This window comes from Phaseolus vulgaris, chromosome 4, assembly GCF_051622355.1.
Source record: "Phaseolus vulgaris cultivar YP4 chromosome 4, ASM5162235v1, whole genome shotgun sequence".
Classification (NCBI taxonomy): Eukaryota; Viridiplantae; Streptophyta; class Magnoliopsida; order Fabales; family Fabaceae; genus Phaseolus; species Phaseolus vulgaris.
The window spans coordinates 49,928,870-49,947,998 of record NC_143501.1 but is presented as its reverse complement, the minus strand read 5'-3'; the positions used below and the strand labels follow the sequence as shown (position 1 = coordinate 49,947,998).

The following is a 19,129-nucleotide window of genomic DNA, read 5'->3' as shown; positions in this document are numbered from 1 at the left end:
TATATCTACTGAGTTTTGGCTTAGATTTCAGCCCCAGATTCGTCCCACAAGATTGGCAATAAATTTTTTATTCATCACTGCCAGGGCTGAAAGGAAGGTTCGTTTGTGTGTGAAACTGTTTAATTTTTTTCGTGGGTGAATACTCATCCGTTTGACGTGAACCTTGTCTCATTTTTCCCAAATTCAGTTGAGAATCTTACCTGGAATTTCAGGAAAAAAATATTTCTGGAGATTTTTTAAGAATTTTTGTCCAAACCAAGACTATCCTTTACCAAAACTTGTGAAATTTCGCTCTACTTTCTGTAAATTTATTTTGGATCCGTATTGCATTGAAAAATTCCGAAAAAAATAACACAAGTACTTTCATTTGTTTTTTGCAAGCAGGTAAGGAGGCACGTCCATAAACAATTGACAAATAGGAGATATGGGGAGGAAAAATAAGGACGTTTGTGTTCTGAAAACCGATTTTATAAACTTTCGATCTGTGACTTACTTCGCCTTGTTCCTTGGATCTTTTGGTCTGAAATTTTTACCAGATATTCGTCATTGTGTTTATTGAGTTTTGGATGAGATTTAAGCCTCAAATTCGTCCCACAAGATTTGCAATAATTTTTTTATTCATCATTGCCAGGGCTTAAAGGAAGGTTTGTTTGTGTGTGAAACTGTTTGATTTTTTTAGATGAATACTCATCCGTTTGACTTGAAATTGGTCGCTTTTTTCCCAAATTCATTCGAGATTCTTACGTGGAATTTCAATAAAAAACTATTTCTTGAGAATTTTTCAGAAATTTTGTAAGGCTCCTCTTCCAAGACTTGTGAAATATCACCCTATTTTCTGCAATTTTATTCTGAGTCCGTGTTGCGTTGAAAAATTCCGAGAAAATTCACACAAGTACTTTCATATATTGTTTGCACCCAGGTAAGGAGGCACGTCTATAAACAAATCACAAAAAGGGGATATAAGAAGAAAAACCATGACGTTTCATTTTCGAAAAATTGATTTTGTTCACATTCTATCTTGGACTTACTACGCCTACTTTTTTTTATTATAGGATACGTGAAAGGTTTTTTTTTCCTTTAATAATTTAAAATATTTTATCTTTTAAATATTCATATTTCTAAGTCATAAAATTTTGAATATGTATATTCAGAATTAATATGTTATTTATGAATTTGGCATCCAGAAATTTCAAAAGTACTTTACTTTACTCATCCGTTACACCTGAAATTTGTCGCGTTTTCTGCCAAATTCAGTGGAGATTCTTACGTGGAATTTCAGGAAAAAAAAACTATATTGGGAGAATTTTTCAGAAATTTTGTGCAAACCAAGGCTATCCTCTACCAAAACTTGTGAAATTTCGCACTACTTTCTGAAATTTTATTCTGAGTCCGTATTGCGCTGAAATAATTCACACAAGTACCTTCATATGTTGCTTGAACCAGGTAAGGAGGCACGTCCATAAACAAATCACAGAAGGAAGATACGGGTTAGAAAAGCCAGGACGTTTCGTTTACGAAAAACCAGTTTTGTTCACTCTCGGTCTGGGACTTACTACATCTTACTCCTTGGTTATTTTGGTCTGAAATTTTTACCATACGTTCGTCACTGTGTCTACTGAGTTTTGGCTGAGATTTGAGCCTCAGATTCGTCCCACAAGAATGGCAATAAATTTTTTATTCATCACTGCCAGGGATGAAAGGAAGGTTCGTTTGTGTGTGGAACTGTTTGTTTTTTTCGTGGGTGAATACTCATCCGTTTGACCTGAAATTTGTCGGGTTTTGTCCCAAATTCTGTGGAGATACTTACGTGGAATTTCAGGAAAAAACTACTTCGGGAGGATTTTTCAGAAATTTTATGCAAACCAAGGCTATCCTTTACCAAAACTTGTGAAATTTCGCCATACTTTCTCAAATTTTATTCTGGGTCCGTATTGCGCTGAAAAAATTCACACAAGTACCTTCATAGGTTGTTTTCTCCCAGGTAAGGAGGCACGTCCATAAACAAATCAATAAAGAAGATACGGGTTTGGAAAGCCAGGACATTTCTTTTTCGGAAAACAAGTTTTGTTCACTCTCGATCTGGGAATTACTACGCCTCACTCCTTGGATATTCTGGTCTGATAATTTTAGCAAACGTTCGTCACTGTGTCTACTAAGTTTTGGCTAAGATTTGAGCCCCACATTCGTCCCACAAGATTATCAATAAATTTTTTATTCATCACTGCCAGGGCTGAAAGGAAGGTTCGTTTCTGTGTGAAACTGTTTGATTTGTTTCGTGCGTGAATACTTATCCGTTTGACCTGAAATTTGTCGCGTTTTGTCCCAAATTCAGTGGAGATTCTTACGTGGAATTTCAGGAAAAAACTATTTCGGGAGAATATTTCAGAAATTTTGTGCAAACCAAGGCTATCCTCTACCAAAACTTGTGAATTTTCGCTCTACTTTCTCAAATTTTATTATAGGTCCGCATTGCGCTGAAAAAATTCACACAACTACCTTCATATGTTGTTTGCACCCAGGTAAGGAGGCATGTCCATAAAACAAGCACAAAAGGAAGAAACGGGTTAGAAAAGCCAGGACGTTTCGTTTTCGGAAAACTAGTTTTGTTCACTCTCGGTCTGGGACTTACTGCGCCTTAATCCTTCGGATTTTGGTCTGAACTTTTTACTAGACGTTTTTCACTGTGTCTACTGAATTTTGGCTGAGATTTGAGCCCCAGATTTGACCCACAAGATTGTCAATAAATTTTGTATTCATCACTGCCAGGGATGAAAGTAAGGTTCGTTTGTGTGTGAAACTGTTTGATTTGTTTCGTGCGTGAATACTTATCCGTTTGACCTGAAATTTGTCGCGTTTTGTCCCATATTCAGTGGAGATTCTTACGTGGAATTTCAAGAAAAAATTATTTCGGGGGAATTTTTCAGAAATTTTGTGCAAACCAAGGCTATCCTCTACCAAAACTTGTGAATTTTCGTCCTATTTTCTAAAATTTTATTCTGGGTCTGTATTGCACTGATAAAATTCACACAAGTACCTTCATATGTTGTTTGAACCCAAGTAAGGAGGCACGTCCATAAACAAATCACAAAAGGAAGATACGGGTTACAAAAGCCAGGACGTTTCGTTTTCAGAAAACAATATTTGTTCACTCTCGGTCTGGGACTTACTGCGCCTTAGTCCTTGGGATTTTGGTCTGAACTTTTTACTAGACGTTCTTCACTGTGTCTACTGAGTTTTGGCTGAGATTTGAGCCCCAGATTCGTTCCACAAGATTGGAAATAAATTTTTTATTCATTACTGCCAGGGCTGAAAGGAAGTTTGTTTGTGTGTGAAACTGTTTGATTATTTTTGTGGGTGAATACTCATCCGTTACACCAGAAATTTGTCGCGTTTTGTCCCAAATTCAGTGGAGATTCTTACGTGGAATTTCAGGTAAAAACTATTTCGGTAGAATTTTTCAGAAATTTTATGCAAACCAAGGCTATCCTCTACCAAAACTTGTGAAATTTCGCCCTACTTTCTCGAATTTTATTCTGGGTCCGTATTGCGCTGAAAAAGTTTACACAAGTACCTTCATATGTTGTTTTCACCCAGGTAAGAGGCACGTCCATAAAACAAGCACCAAAAGGAAGATACGGGTTAGAAAAGCCAGGACGTTTCGTTTTCGGAAAACCAGTTTTGTTCACTCTCGGTCTGGGAATTACTACGCCTCACTCCTTGGATATTTTGGTGTGAAATTTGTCGCGTTTTGTCTCAAATTCAGTGGAGATTCTTACGTGGAATTTCAGGAAAAAAACATATTTGGGAGAATTTTTCAGAAATTTTGTGCAAACCAAGGTTATCCTCTACAAAAACTTGCGAATTTTCGCTCTACTTTCTGAAATTTTATTCTGGGTCTGTATTGCGCTGAAAAAATTCACACAAGTACCTTCATATGTTGTTTGCACCCAGTTACGGAGGCACGTCCATAAACAAATCAAAGAAGGAAGATACGGGTTAGGAAAGCCAGGACGTTTCGTTTTCGGAAAAGTAGTTTTGTTCACTCTCGGTCTGGGACTTACTACGCCTTACGCCTTGGGTATTTTGATCTGAAATTTTTACCAGACGTTCGTCACTGTGTCTACTGAGTTTTGGCTTAGATTTCATCCTCAGATTCTTCTCACAAGATTGGCAATAAATTTTTTATTCATCACTGCCAGGGCTGATAGGAATGTTCGTTTGTGTGCGAAACTGTTTGATTTTTTTCGTGGGTGAATACTCATCCGTTTGACGTGAACCTTGTCTCATTTTTCCCAAATTCAGTTGAGAATCTTACCTGAAATTTCAGGAAAAAACTATTTCGGGATATTTTTTAAGAAATTTTCTCCAAACCAAGGCTATCCTTTACCAAAACTTGTGAAATTTCGCTCTACTTTCTGTAAATTTATTTTGGATCCGTATTGCATTGAAAAATTCCGAAAAAAATCACACAAGTACTTTCATTTGTTTTTTGCAAGCAGGTAAGGAGGCACGTCCATAAACAATTCACAAATAGGAGATATGGGGAGGAAAAATAAGGACGTTTGTGTTCTGAAAACCGATTTTATAAACTTTCGATCTATGACTTACTTCGCCTTGTTCCTTGGATCTTTTGGTCTGAAATTTTTACCAGATATTCGTCATTGTGTTTATTGAGTTTTGGATGAGATTTAAGCCTCAAATTCGTCCCACAAGATTTGCAATAATTTTTTTATTCATCATTGCCAGGGCTTAAAGGAAGGTTTGTTTGTGTGTGAAACTGTTTGATTTTTTAGATGAATACTCATCCGTTTGACTTGAAATTGGTCGCTTTTTTCCCAAATTCATTCGAGATTCTTACGTGGAATTTCAACAAAAAACTATTTCTGGAGAATTTTTCAGAAATTTTGTAAGGCTCCTCTTCCAAGACTTGTGAAATATCACCCTATTTTCTGCAATTTTATTCTGAGTCCGTGTTGCGTTGAAAAATTCCAAAAAAATTCACACAAGTACTTTCATATATTGTGTGCACCCAGGTAAGGAGACACGTCTATAAACAAATCACAAAAAGGAGATATAAGAAGAAAAGCCATGACGTTTCATTTTCGAAAAATTGATTTTTTGTTCACATTCGATCTTGAACTTACTACACCTACTTTTTTTGGTTATAGGGTACGTGAAAGGTTTTTTTTTCCTTTAATAATTTAAAATATTTTGTCTTTTAAATATTCATATTTCAAGTCATAAAATTTTAAATATGTAAATTCAAAATTAATATGTTATTTATGGATTTGGCATCCAGAAATTTACATAAACAATATAAATGACTTTTCGGATATCAGGTTCTGTAAACAAACATAGATAAATGAGTTTTGGATTTCAATTCTCACTTTTGAACTCATAATTCACTTCTAAATATAACGATCCAAAAATTTAAATAAAACACAAAAGTAACTTTCCAAATATCTAAATTTAAAATATATAACCATCACTGCCGTAACATCAAGAAGTCTATAATTATAAATTTCATGTGTCCTGATCCAAACACAATTCATTTCCACAAATCCATTAACTTTTTAGTATTCATACATTATATATATATTTTATATTTTGTAATTACTTTTCAAAAGTACTTTACTTTGGTCCATAAAAGTTTTTTTATTAGAAAAAAAATTAATTATTTATTGACAAGACAATTTTGGTCTTACTTTTATATAACATTTTATGAATATTTTCAACAATTAAAAAAATACCATATAAATGTTTTTTTTTTCTCGCAAAGTTCGACTATTTTCTAAAATCTTCTTCAACTAAATTATATTTATTAATTTTCTGTAATAGTTAAATTTTTATGGAGTTATTGGTATTTTCTTAAGAGAATGAAAAAAGAAGAAAGAAAAATTTATAGTGAATGCAATGGTGGGACAACCTCCATCATTATTGTTTGTCTTTTTACCCGTTAAGATAAGGTCACTCACTCATGACTCAGATCTACAATAAGTCATAATTCATTTAATAAAATAATTCTTTTGTTTCTAAAAAAAAAGTGTAAATTATAACAATTTAATACAAAATAAAACTCATTTGGACGGATAAACTTAGGAGATAATATTAAAAAAGCATCTTATTTTAGTATAACTAGTGAATAAGTTCTTTTTTTCATTCTTGTATTTGTTGGTATAAAAATATTTATTCAATGTGAATTCTATAAATATTTTTTTTATTGGAAGATTAATTAATTTCTAATGGTTTATTTAAAATAATAATCAAGTCCTGTGCTTCATGTACTTTTTCTTCTAATTATATTTGGATTAATATAAGTTATATCAGTTGTACCAAAAGTCCAAGTCTTTTTATTTTCGATTGAATATGTAGGATAAAATAAAAATAAGAAAAATGATACTTTGAAGCTTTCTTTTCTTTATAAAATATTCAAATAACAGTATATTCCACATCATTATTCTATTTCTAATTCATTTTTTCCATCAAATTGCTTCATAGTTCTTGAAAGATATTCTGATTATTGTGAGCAGACATGAGTGCAACCCCTTCTGTTTTGTCTTCTTTCTCTCTTTTGTTTTTTTGACAGATATTTTCATCTTTTTCCCCTTCACCAGACATCACCCTACCTTAAATAAAATTATTGTGTCGGTATCTTAAATATATTAATAATTAAAATTAAAATTTTATTATACCAATTAAAATAAATTAACAAAAAAAGCAAGATTAAAGAAGCAGAAAAGAAAATCAGAGAAATATATATTTGCTCCTTGAATTCATCAGAATCTGTATTGTATTGTGTTGTGTGTGGTTTGTTTCACCATTGTTATGTTTTCATAAAACATGTTTTTCATATAATCAGTTCATGTTTTTCATGTATTGTATAAGTCAGGAGCATGTACTATTCAAAAGTACAGTGCATGTTTTCGAATTTTCTTTTTCTTCTGCTATAACAACCCCTTTAATTTTAAATAGCTCCACTTGAATCTAACAACTCAAAGCACTGTGAAAATTATTATTTTATTAATGCAATGAAGAAGAAGTGGTGTATTCATTCACATGGTTCACTTTCTGAATAGAAAACGACACACACACTTGTTTACTTTTCTTCCTTGACTCCCTTTATTTAATCTATTGCAAGTCATCATGTCAATACATAAAAGCAGTGTTTGTGGTGTTGTGGATCATTGACATTGTTTTTGGCACTTCACAGTTCACAATCATATCAGAGACACAGTGGTTTGAATGGAGAGCATTTTAAAGCCCCTGAGAGATGGTGAGTCAGTGCTTGATCTGAGTCCAAGATCAACCGTGAGTGGTGGTGTTGAAGATGTCTACGGTGAGGATCATGCCACTGAGGACCAACTTATCACCCCATGGAATTTCTCAGTTGCCAGGTCAATCTCTCTCTCTACCTTGTTCAATCTATGTTTCTTAGTTTGCACACTTTCAGTGTTTTTAGCTTCATGGCTTCAAATAATTGTATGCACTTTACTAGACTGTGAGATTGTCTGTAAGATTGTCTGTGATACCTAACATGATGATACTAATGACAGATGATTATTATTACTTGAGGTATCAGCCTAGCTGAGTGAAGTTGCATGAGATACATGAAAGTTTTTCATAAAAAATACCTCCCACTCAACTTCCATACATAACATATAGCAAGTTAGATGATTGAGCTTGTGTAGAAGTTAGCTACATAAGTTGATTCTGGCTTGTGAAAGAAACTTAACTCTTTTAGCAGAAATTGAAGTTGCTGACTTTAACAAAGCTCTGACCCAGACTTACAACTTCCATACATAACATATAGGAATTTGGATGAGTGAGTTTGTGTAGAAGTTAAGTACATAAGTTGATTCTAGCTAGTGAAAGAAACTTAGTTCATGTTGTGTTCTTATTTTCTTCTTTTATAAGTGTCTATGAAAATATTATTCAGACAGTATATATAACATATATAAGATAGGAATGGTAGTGATTATTATATTTGATATTTTTGTTTTAGCTGAAATTGTGGTCTGAGTTTCTATATGTTTTTGTGCTGCAGTGGGTACTCTTTGCTTAGAGATCCACAGTATAACAAGGGGCTTGCTTTCACTGAGAAAGAGAGAGATGCACACTATTTGCGTGGACTATTACCTCCTACAATTACCTCCCAGCAACTTCAGGTTTGCATTGATTAATGGATGAACTATGATTTTTTTCTGTTATACTTGTTTCCCTTTTGGCCCTTCTCTCGTATTCTGTTGGAGATCCATCGACTAGAGACGAGGACATTTCATTGTATATAAGTGGATGCAAACCTCACCTTATAAGCCGGATTTATGAGGTTGAGTTAGGCTTAAAGTCCACTTCTTAATATGATATCATAACCATTTTCGTGTCACCTGTTATCGGACTACCCATAATATTTGTCCCAGTAAACCGGTTTTATGAAGTTGAGTTAGGCTTAAAGTCCACTTCTTAACATGTTCACTTCTCTCTACTACTGTTTACAGGAGAAACAGTTGATAAACAATATTCGACAGTATCAGGTGCCATTGCAAAAGTACATAGCTATGATGGAACTTCAGGCAGGTTTCTCTACTCATCGTATCTTCTGTTAACACAACGCAGCATGTTTGTGGTTAAGTTTTGTCTTGTTCATGATGTTAACTAAGGTCCCCTTTAATATTTGGTTCATGAAGTGGCACATTATTGCAAATATTTTATACCAATGCTCTTTCTTTCATCCATGAAAAGTGAAAATGAAAATAAAGTATTTCTCTAGTTCTGAAAATTGAAAGGTGAAACATGTTTTTGCTGTTACACAGGAGATGAATGAAAGGCTGTTTTACAAACTTCTAGTAGACAATGTTGAGGAACTGCTCCCAATTGTGTATACCCCTGTTGTTGGTGAGGCTTGCCAGAAATATGGGAGCATCTTCAAGCGTCCTCAGGGTCTTTTCATAAGTTTGAAAGAGAAGTACACATTTCTTTATTCATGTACTTGTATGAAATTTTGGGCTACATTTTAATGCAGGGTCATTGAGCTGTTGAACTTTTTCAGGGGGAAGATCCTTGAGGTCTTGAAAAACTGGCCTGAGAAGAGTATTCAAGTTATTGTTGTAACTGATGGTGAACGAATTTTGGGACTTGGGGATCTTGGATGTCAGGTATTTGACTTTGAATATTTCCCCAAGGGAATCAATGAAAAACTGTCACTCAAGTTATGAAGAAATATATAGATATATTATGACAGAAGATGATTTACTCTTTACATAATCATGTTGAATGTGGTTTAGGGGATGGGAATTCCTGTTGGTAAATTGGCCTTGTACACAGCATTAGGAGGAGTTCGTCCATCAGCAGTAAGAACTCTACATATTTTCTTTCATTCTCATTATATGATTTATATCATCATATGTCTTTTTTGAACATTTAACATTAAGAACTTCATTAAGTGAGTAATAAAGTAACACTCTCGTGAGTTCTATTGTGATGTTTTCTTGTTTTGTGGCTAGTGTTTGCCTATTACCATTGATGTGGGAACAAACAATGAGAAACTACTGAATGATGAGTTCTACATTGGGCTTAGACAAAAGAGGGCCACTGGGAAGGTTTGTATAACTAACTTAATGATGCATGTGGCTTTTATGAGCATCATTTTCTTAACTTGCATCAATCTTGATAGATTTGGTTTCTGCTTTCTCCTTAGGAATATTCCGAACTTCTGCATGAGTTCATGACTGCTGTCAAGCAAAACTACGGAGAAAAAGTTCTTATACAGGTTTCTATTTTTGTGCATGATTCTTAACATTTCTGAATTCATTCAATTTTACTATCAGACTATTTAAAATTGTTGTTCTGCAGTTTGAAGATTTTGCAAACCACAACGCTTTTGAGTTGCTTGCAAAATATGGTACAACTCATCTTGTTTTCAATGATGATATTCAGGTACTAAGTCACATAAAGGATGACATCTACATCTTGAAGATTTTTATGTTCTAATTATTAATGCATTGTTGTGTCAGGGGACTGCATCTGTTGTTCTTGCTGGGGTTGTGGCAGCCTTGAAGCTCATTGGTGGCTCTTTGGCTGACCACACATTCTTGTTCCTTGGTGCTGGAGAGGTATTTTTACCCATTTCTAACATAATATTTATACATCTTTCCCTGATGCTGAATAGAATAAATAGTATTTAGTTATGAAAACTTTTAAATACCCCTTTATTTCATTTTTTTGTTTTGTTTTGAGGCATATGTATGCACAGTCTCTCCCATCACCTGTTGTCTGTAATTGGCAAGTTATTCTGTCCAATTTATCTTCTGTAATGTTTTCAGGCAGGAACAGGAATTGCAGAACTTATAGCTCTTGAGATGTCAAAGCGGGTGAATAGCTATTTATTGTTTATGCAGTGGTCAAGTTGGTTTGTTTGGTTTCACAATCCAAATTGCTGATTTTCTTCTATATATTTCTTGAGCAGACAAAGATACCTATAGAGGAGACTCGCAAGAAGATATGGCTTGTAGACTCAAAGGTAGTAAAAAAACATTTCAGGCTTCCATGAAATTATGTTTTATTATTATGATGGCAGATGATTGTTGTTACTCGAGGTGTCAACATAACTGAGATGTCAAGTTGCATAGTGATGCTGAACATAAAAGCTTTATAAAAAAAACATACGTTTTATTTCAATTTATGTTATCTTTTTGTCTTAATAGTTTAAGTTTCTCCAATACATTTCCTTTTTCTCTTTCAGGGTTTGATTGTTAGTTCAAGAAAGGATTCACTTCAACATTTCAAGAAGCCTTGGGCTCATGAACATGAGCCTGTTGACAGTCTCTTAGAAGCTGTTAAGGTGTCAAAATATGTCTGTTGATTACTTGCAGTAGGTTATCTCTTGATGTGTATCTGTCCTTAATCAGTCTACATCTTCAGGTAATCAAGCCTACAGTTTTGGTTGGATCATCAGGAGTGGGAAAAACATTTACAAAGGAAGTAATTGAGGCTTTGGCTTCTATCAATGAAGTAAACTCTAATCCTTTCTTGCATGTGATAATTTGTGTGATTCTTTAGATAGACAATCTTTGATACAAACTGTATCTCTATCATGCCTTCTCTGCAGAAACCTCTTGTTATGGCTCTCTCCAATCCAACATCACAAGCTGAGTGTACAGCCGAAGAAGCTTACCAATGGAGTGAGGTAAAATAAGAGAATCACATTTGTTTCTTGAACTGGTTGAAAGAGTTCTTTGATTTGATGCAAATAAATGATGCCTTATTTGCAATAGTAACTTCCACAACTTATCTTTGCTTGTCTTCAAAACACAGGGTCGTGCAATCTTTGCTAGTGGAAGTCCATTTGATCCTATAGAATACAAGGGCAAAGTGTACTATTCAGGCCAGGTTTTGCAATCCTCTTCATATTAATGACCGGTTATTCTTCTATTTGGTTATACAACACAGAATCATGGCTAAGTCTTGTCTTGTCCATTCAGGCCAACAATGCTTACATTTTTCCTGGCTTTGGTTTGGGGTTGGTAATCTCTGGAGCAATCCGAGTACATGATGATATGCTTCTGGCAGCATGTAAGTGCACAACAAACTTATACTTTCAACAGACATGATGTTTTGTTCTTTCTGTCCTCTTTGTGTCACTTTCAAGCTTCTTCCCACTGCACATTTTCTTTTATTTAGTTTTACAAGAATGAACTCATGATTAGCAATGCTAAGATCTTAATAATGCTTTTTGGATCTTGTAAAATTCACAAATTAATTCTCAACATTATTCATATATTTTTTTTTCATAAAAGTTTTCATGTTAGACATCACTATGCAACTTAACATCTCACTCAACATTATTTTTATATATACAGCGGAAGCCTTGGCTAAACTAGTGACTGAGGAGAACTACAAAAAGGGGTTGATTTATCCACCATTCTCTGACATCAGAACAATTTCAGCTAACATAGCTGCAGATGTTGCTGCCAAGGCATATGAGCTAGGTTTGTGCTCATTATCACAACTCTCATTCATTATAGATTACCCATTTGTCTCATTTGATATTCTTTTGAAACTAACAATTGTGTTCAACTTTTTTTTAGGCTTGGCTACACGTCTTCCTCGTCCTCAGAATCTTGTGAAGTATGCTGAGAGTTGCATGTATACCCCTGTGTACCGAAACTATAGGTGAATTATGGTGCGAATCATTGTTAAATTTGGCTGTAATAAACATGTGTAGGTGGCATATGTGAGTGGTTTTATGCTTTTTATCATGTAATCACCAAAACTACTGGTGAATTATGCTTTTATTATGGGGCTAATCACTGTTGGCTTTGGCTGTAATAAACACAATGCTTTGTATTATGGAATCTTAATTTCTTCTCATATCATGCTGATGGCTAGCTCAATAAACCTTACTATTAGAATGGCACCACATTCTATTTCTATCAGTGACCAATATTCACATGCACAAGAACCCTTTTCTATTTAATTTTAATAATTTACATGTATAAATCCAACCCAAGTCATAATTAAAATATATAATTACTACTAATTTTTAGCTTTATGTATTAAATATTTAATCTAATGGCTTGGCCCATTGTTTTGGGATTAGAATGCTTTCTTTAAAGCAAAAGACTCAATTTTTGGACACCAACTTTTCCATAATCTCTTGACAGGGCCATTCTATTTCTTTCTCTCTCTATCCACAACTTTGCATACTTCATTAATAGGTATCTGACCATGAATAAATTCAAATAGGATAAGAAACTGAGGACAATCACATAAGATCTGGATGTTTCTGCATGTGTCTGACAGAAACCAAATTGGCTTCTGGACCACCCCTCATCACTCCATCCACACAAAAAAAAACACTTTCTTCCCCTTTTTCAATGGAACCCCACACAATTTCTACATCATTTCCAATTTTATCACCACCACACATCAAACTTTCGTACTACCACTACCACATAAGATATTGATGCATAAAAAGAATGTCATTGTGTGAAACATTTGGAGAAATACAAACACTAATAAAGGTAGTTAAAACATAAACTTTTGGTTGCAAAGTATATTTATTGACTAGAAGCGATGCTAATTTTCATCTTCATATCATATTCCCAGCATTGGGCTGAATAAATAAAATACATCGGTTGATTTCATTCATGTTTTTGTTTTAGGTGTAACAATAAGTACCAAACCATATATAGCTAACTCCCCACCCCTTTCCCCAGGACAATCTAATTTGTGATTCCAACAAAATCTAAATAACATGTCTAACATATGATGCTGTTGTCTCTAAAACAACATGCAGTACAAAATTTCCAGGCTACTCAGCTCCAAAAGACCAAATCCTTAACGTTATCTTTTATGGTAAATATCCAAATCAGCATAAGTGAGTGTTCTTCTGAAAAAACACTGTTCAGTTCCAAAGGTTGACCTCTCAAGCTTGCTGTTTCTTGTAAATTTTCAAATCAGCATGAGTGTCCTCGTACCGCTGAGTCAGGTAGTCCTGACATAAGATGGGAGGAAATCTGGTAAAAGAGAAAATGCAAAGATGTTAAGAGCCACTACAAACAGCACATATTTTAATACTATGGTTGCTTCTGATTGAGTTGTCTACATAAAATTTGGGTGAACAACTAGGCAATTTCATTCACATTGCTTTATATTATAAATGGCCTGTTTTAGTACTTACTCTACTTGGCCCATATTTTGTTATTATTTTCATCTATAAATAAATATTCATATGACTAAACAAACAAGCCTCAGAATGGAATCTGAATGTGATATTAACTTTCTAACATAAACACTATGCTGCTAATATTTAGATGACATGTTTAACTCACTTGGGGGGATTACTATCTGATTTGCAGGTAGGCAAGCACTCTACTAGACAATCATGACTAGGCTCCAAGAAGTATGCAATCTGTAAAAGGAAACAGCACAGGGATGAGCATGTTGCATGATTTTGCCAAGCTTTGCAAGTTAAAACTGATATGATATACAGAAATGCATAATCAAGAAAGAGACCAAATTTTGGAATATAATAACATAGTGATGTCTCATGGTATCGCTATCAATGAATAAAAAAAAGGAAAGATCAACGACAGTGACTGAAGTCAATCCTGGTGGCTGTAACCAGTAACCAATAATTGTCCTCAGCATTATGAATTCCAATGCTGATAGAAGATAATAGAGAACCACAACACCACAAGATAAATATTGAAAATACTATTTATATTTGACCAGATAAGTATTGAGTACAAACATCTTCAATTTAAAAATTCAAAGTTATATATGAATAAATAATGAGGTCGGTCTTTAGGGAGGTCAAATATATTATGTTATGTATTTAACAATTTAATACCGATTTTGCTATGAATTTAAATGACAGAAGGTAAAAGTAAAAAAAGCTGGGGCTTACAGAATATCTTTCTTGACCATTTCCTAGAACTCTGTGCAGTGTGGACCTGAGCATAAATACAATGTAATTTCTTGATTACAAAATTTAAATGAAAAAGATGAAAGTTCCAATCACATATTCAAAAAAATACTAATCACAAATCACATATGTACATATACAGTCTATGCTTCTACTGAAGCTTACAATTTTCATTCTAGCAGCCTAAAGAAACATAGGATACCAATTTAGTACTTTTTTTCGTATTTCCTTAGAGAACAGTAGTAGTAGCAGTAGTAGTAGTAGTAGCTAATCACACGAATCAATGTCCTCAGAATTATGCCTGCCTTCATTCAAAATTAGAAATATTCAAAAGTGGGAAAGATTTCTTACTTAAAAATACAGTTGCTCCAGCGCTCCAGCATGTCACCAAGATTCACAATGAAGGCTCTGCAATATAAACAGTCTATCAGATAATGCAATATTATTCAGAAGGGCATGGCAAAGGATTCTCAATACTGCGTTGCATGCAAATAGAAATAAAAGCTACAATGACATATGAACTAACCCCTTCAATGGTGCCACATCCTCCCATATCTGAGGTTTAGCATCCCTATTCTTGCATATCTACAATGGAAGACATTATTGCTCTAAATTAATTACACACAAATGTTTGTAATATTGAAGAAAAAAAAATCATTTGCTTTCTTACTTGAAGGCCTGCAACATCATCTGTTGCCAACAGTGTAATTAAACCATAGTCAGTGTGAGCTCCAGCTCCATATAATCCTTTTGAGGGATCAGAGATTTGACCTTCATTGAACAAAGATGAATATAATAGTATAAGTTTTTTGCTGGTTTGCAATTTGTCACTTTCTACATCAGTGTTACAAGACTTCTTTTAAACAAGATCCATTACAATACCTCCATAGTGAAGCAAACGCAGAGTTGCAATTGGCTCTCCGAACATTTTTGGCTGGTCAAAAAACTTTTCATCCAAATCAAGTGCAAGGGCTATTATCTTTGCAACACTTTTCCCCACTTCTCTGGATTACCAAACAAAACAGGCAGAAACAAATTACTAAAGAAAAAAAGTGTTAAGCCCTTTTCCGCCAATGCAGAATTTGAGTACATATGAACAACCAACACAGTTAAACATGGTCTATTTCTTTTCTTCAAGGGAAGGGAGTAATAACATTGACAAGAAAATAAACAAAATAAGACCTTGATCCCCTAGGGAGAGGAACAAATAGACAACAAGAAACACAATGGAAATTTTTTTGTTGTGATGAAAACCAAACATTGCTTCCATATCAAGCTTTTAAAAAACAGTCTATGATCATGATTTTGAGCAAAACATCAATGTCCTAGACAGCAGAGTGACTGCACAGGCATCACATGTCTGAATTATAAACAAAAAAAGTGACAAAATCATAACTGTAATTGAAAGTCTTGCTTCATCTATTAAAAACCAAGGTTTTCATAAAGTAAGGTGAGACATAAACAAACTAACAGTTAGCTAGTTTCACATGCAACACAAATGTCAAAAAACATAATAAAAACATCAGCAAAACGTACAGTGTATCTCGATGGAACTTTTCCATGGTCTCCCTCCACCCCGGCAAAACATCTACATGGTAAAAGGGTTCGAGAAAAATTTAAAAGAAGAAAAAAAATCTAAAAAGTTGGAAGACTCGATTGGTAGAAAACAGAGTTTTCGTCTCCAAAAGTCCCGAAGACCAAAAAGTTGACTCGTTTACCTGGTGCGGGCCATTTATTCTGACCATAGAAAGGCTTCTTCGATTCTGGGTCATCTTCAGCTTTTTCAACTCCAATATAGTACCCCTCTTTATAGTCCCCTATTTAACCAAGCAGAGAAAAGGTTATTAAGGTTTTGAAAGACAAAACTTAGACACAGTTATTTCAAAACTTCTAGCGCTTTAGAATTATAATTTATTGTAATAATCAACAAAGTAAAGGGTTGCATGAAATATCAACACATAGATCTTCCATGCAAAGCTTCAATTTTGGTAGAAAATCAACACTGTAGCACGTAAGAAAATGACTTTAAGTTTTGTGTTCGGTGTGATCAAAACTAAGATATAGTTGTTTCTGTACTCTTTTGTTTTGTTTTTAAATTAGAATTGAGATTTTATTTGGGTGATTGACGTAACAGAAGTTTGTATCAAACATCAATATCAAAATAGATTAGGTAAGCAAAACATCAATTCTGACAAGATGGTAACATCCAAAAGCAACCATCCAAGTTTTATTCGGTTCAGAATCAGCAAAAAGAAAACAGAGTGGAATCTACGCAAACATGCAGAAAAATACGAAATGGGTACTGCATACATACATACCACGAACTTGATTTTCAGGATCAAGTAGTTCATCAAGAACAGGGGTATATCCCCTGTGCTTTTCATTCCTGAGAATCTTCATCTTTTCCTGGTGAGGAAGAGAGAAAAACTTCTTGCTCTGTGCAAAAACCTCGTCCATGAACTCCTGGCTTATTCCATGGTTGACAACGTAGAAAAAACCCGAATCCAAACACGCCTGAAACAAAACATCATAAGATCACAAGAGATGAAAACAGAGAGATGAAACAGAGGAAAGAAAAAAAAAAGCAAACCTGTTTGAGTAAATGAACGGATTGGTTGATGTCAGAGTTGGATAGGTCGATGCAGTTGAGGGCAGAGAATTGTGTGCTCTGTTTTCCCATGTTTGAAGAGCAAAGAAGACAACCTCAAATTCCTATGAAACCACTTGCACTTTCCAATGACCACCAAACAAAACTCAACATTGCCTTTGCTTTATATAAGCAAATTGTAGCAGCCATGCTTTTTTTAAAATATATATATATATATATATATATATATATATAAATAAATAAATTTTCTGCTATATTTATTTTGTTTGTCTGGTATCAGAAATTTCTTGGTTCTTCCTTTTTTTTTTCTTTTTCTTCTTAAATTGGTATTTTATCCTTATCTGGATGATAAACTTTTGGGTGAGTAAAGCATGTATTATCTAATCACTATTTCAAGTTATTGTTTTAATAATTTTTAGTTTATGTTTTAAGAACACTTTTTAAAGAGTTAGAAGAGATTATTTTTAGTAAAATATTATTTTTTTACTATTTTTTTAATATACTTTATAATTTTTTTATTCTTAAATAAACACTGGTTGACAAGATTCTTGCTTTAGTTGAACTAGTAATTTTGAATTTGGGTTTTAAGTGTATAATTATGTTAAATATTTGGATAAAATTTATTTTAAATAGTGTTTCTTAGATTTTAGGATTTTTGTAGATTGAGATCTAGAATGAGATTTTTTTATAAAGATAGGGTTTAGTCAAATATAGTTGAGTAACCGAAATTTTTTATGGTTTTTTTTATGAAAATTAGGTTTTTCTATTCAAATTGTAAATATCATTTTCCTATCTTGATTATTCAGCATTGATGAAGAATAAAGATTGGAATTTGAGTTATTATGTCTAGATTAATTTAAATAATAAGTACAATTAATAAATAAAAATTAAATATAAAACTTGTAAAAATGATTGTATTTTCCATAAATGTGAATTTTTAATTGTATTACCTAATTATTATTATTTTAAGTTGACTTATGTATCAATTAGAATATTTATTTTGTATTTTAGTGATTACAAAATACAAAATTTGCATAGCACCATTCCAAAACACATCACTAGATTGAGTGTGAGTTCATATATTGAAAAAGTCACACTCAAGGTAGTTTTATAATTAAGAAATGAGATAAACGTGTATTCTTTTAAATCTATTTTATGATTAATTGAAATCGTTTAAAATCGTTCTTTTAGTTTCACTTTTTTATTTAATAAGTTTCTATCTACATTTCCTAATTTTTAGGATGTTTTAATTAATAATAAAGTTTATTATAAAGATGTTTAAAAAAAAGTGTATATTATCTAAAATTTATTACTTTGTTTCGTAATGGGTTTAAAATTAATAACTCATATTGAAATTAATTACTCAAATTAAAAGTTAAAAATTATCAGTTTAGAAAAACGTTATAATTATTTACTCATGTTAAAAATTTTGTTTGAGTATATACCTTTTTATTTCGTTTGAATATTTTATTCTTTAATTTTATTGTAAAATAACGCTGTTATCATTTTGGTTTTCTGTTTTTAACTAGTTGATTAACTCAATTTTTATTTTTTCAATTTTTTAACTTGTGGGTTAACTTTTTTTTCTAAAAAAAATTAACAGATAAACTGGAAAAGATTAAAAAAATAAATATCGATATGTTAAAAACAAGAACACGATAATAGTAATAATCGCCTCATATTGTTGATACCAATAAATAAATAAGGAAAAAAAATCAAACACTTAATAAAATATTTTAAAAAAAAAATACTTGGTTAAAAATATTTAAAACTTAATTAAGTAAAAAGATAATTATAGAGTCATAACTTTTGGTAGATCTTACATTATACTTAATTAATTTTGTTATGATTTTATACTGAATAAATATAATATAAAGTGTGTACTAAACACTTATTATCAAGATTCTTCTCTTCTTCTTTATAATATTTTTTTTATTAAATATTAGTTTTAAAATTTTGTATGGCATGCATACACCCATAACGAGAGGCTATATGGTTGCCACGTATCAAATCAATCAATGCATGCCACACTTTTTTGGACACTTTTGATACCTTTTTTCACCAATTCCATGGCCACAATTTTTTTTCAAAAAAAA

At 32.9% G+C, this 19,129-nt stretch overlaps 2 protein-coding genes across 2 annotated transcripts; one reads left to right on the top strand and one right to left on the bottom strand.

Annotated features, from left to right (window-relative positions):
• The first annotated feature begins 6,664 nt into the window (after positions 1-6,664).
• LOC137838137 (NADP-dependent malic enzyme) lies at positions 6,665-12,366 on the top strand. Its single transcript, XM_068647377.2, has 19 exons — positions 6,665-7,394; positions 8,045-8,165; positions 8,496-8,570; positions 8,811-8,962; positions 9,047-9,152; positions 9,282-9,347; positions 9,501-9,596; positions 9,695-9,766; positions 9,850-9,933; positions 10,011-10,109; positions 10,320-10,367; positions 10,463-10,516; positions 10,739-10,837; positions 10,918-11,007; positions 11,105-11,182; positions 11,311-11,385; positions 11,478-11,568; positions 11,856-11,984; positions 12,084-12,366. The coding sequence occupies exons 1-19, from the start codon at positions 7,243-7,245 to the stop codon at positions 12,170-12,172; spliced, it is 1,776 nt and encodes a 591-aa protein (XP_068503478.1). The 5' UTR covers positions 6,665-7,242; the 3' UTR covers positions 12,173-12,366.
• A 670-nt stretch (positions 12,367-13,036) lies between these two features.
• On the bottom strand, positions 13,037-17,222 carry LOC137838138 (kihadalactone A synthase LFS). Its single transcript, XM_068647378.2, has 11 exons — positions 17,016-17,222; positions 16,744-16,939; positions 16,144-16,242; positions 15,962-16,013; positions 15,308-15,429; positions 15,096-15,196; positions 14,952-15,010; positions 14,777-14,833; positions 14,408-14,453; positions 13,830-13,909; positions 13,037-13,514 (listed from the first exon to the last, which is right to left on the bottom strand). The coding sequence occupies exons 1-11, from the start codon at positions 17,103-17,105 to the stop codon at positions 13,424-13,426; spliced, it is 993 nt and encodes a 330-aa protein (XP_068503479.2). The 5' UTR covers positions 17,106-17,222; the 3' UTR covers positions 13,037-13,423.
• Positions 17,223-19,129: the final 1,907 nt, after the last annotated feature.

Bases quoted from the DNA above. Each gene is read 5' to 3' on its own strand.
- LOC137838138 (XM_068647378.2), bottom strand. From the start codon at position 17,105: ATGGGAAAACAGAGCACACAATTCTCTGCCCTCAACTGCATCGACCTA. The intron at 15,430-15,961 runs GTACGTTTTGCT...TTGGTAATCCAG, and splicing joins AAGTTCCATCGAGATACACT to AGAAGTGGGGAAAAGTGTTG. The intron at 14,834-14,951 runs GTTAGTTCATAT...TTTATATTGCAG, and splicing joins GATGTGGCACCATTGAAGGG to AGCCTTCATTGTGAATCTTG.
- LOC137838137 (XM_068647377.2), top strand. From the start codon at position 7,243: ATGGAGAGCATTTTAAAGCCCCTGAGAGATGGTGAGTCAGTGCTTGAT. The intron at 9,597-9,694 runs GTTTGTATAACT...CTTTCTCCTTAG, and splicing joins AAAAGAGGGCCACTGGGAAG to GAATATTCCGAACTTCTGCA. The intron at 9,767-9,849 runs GTTTCTATTTTT...GTTGTTCTGCAG, and splicing joins GAGAAAAAGTTCTTATACAG to TTTGAAGATTTTGCAAACCA.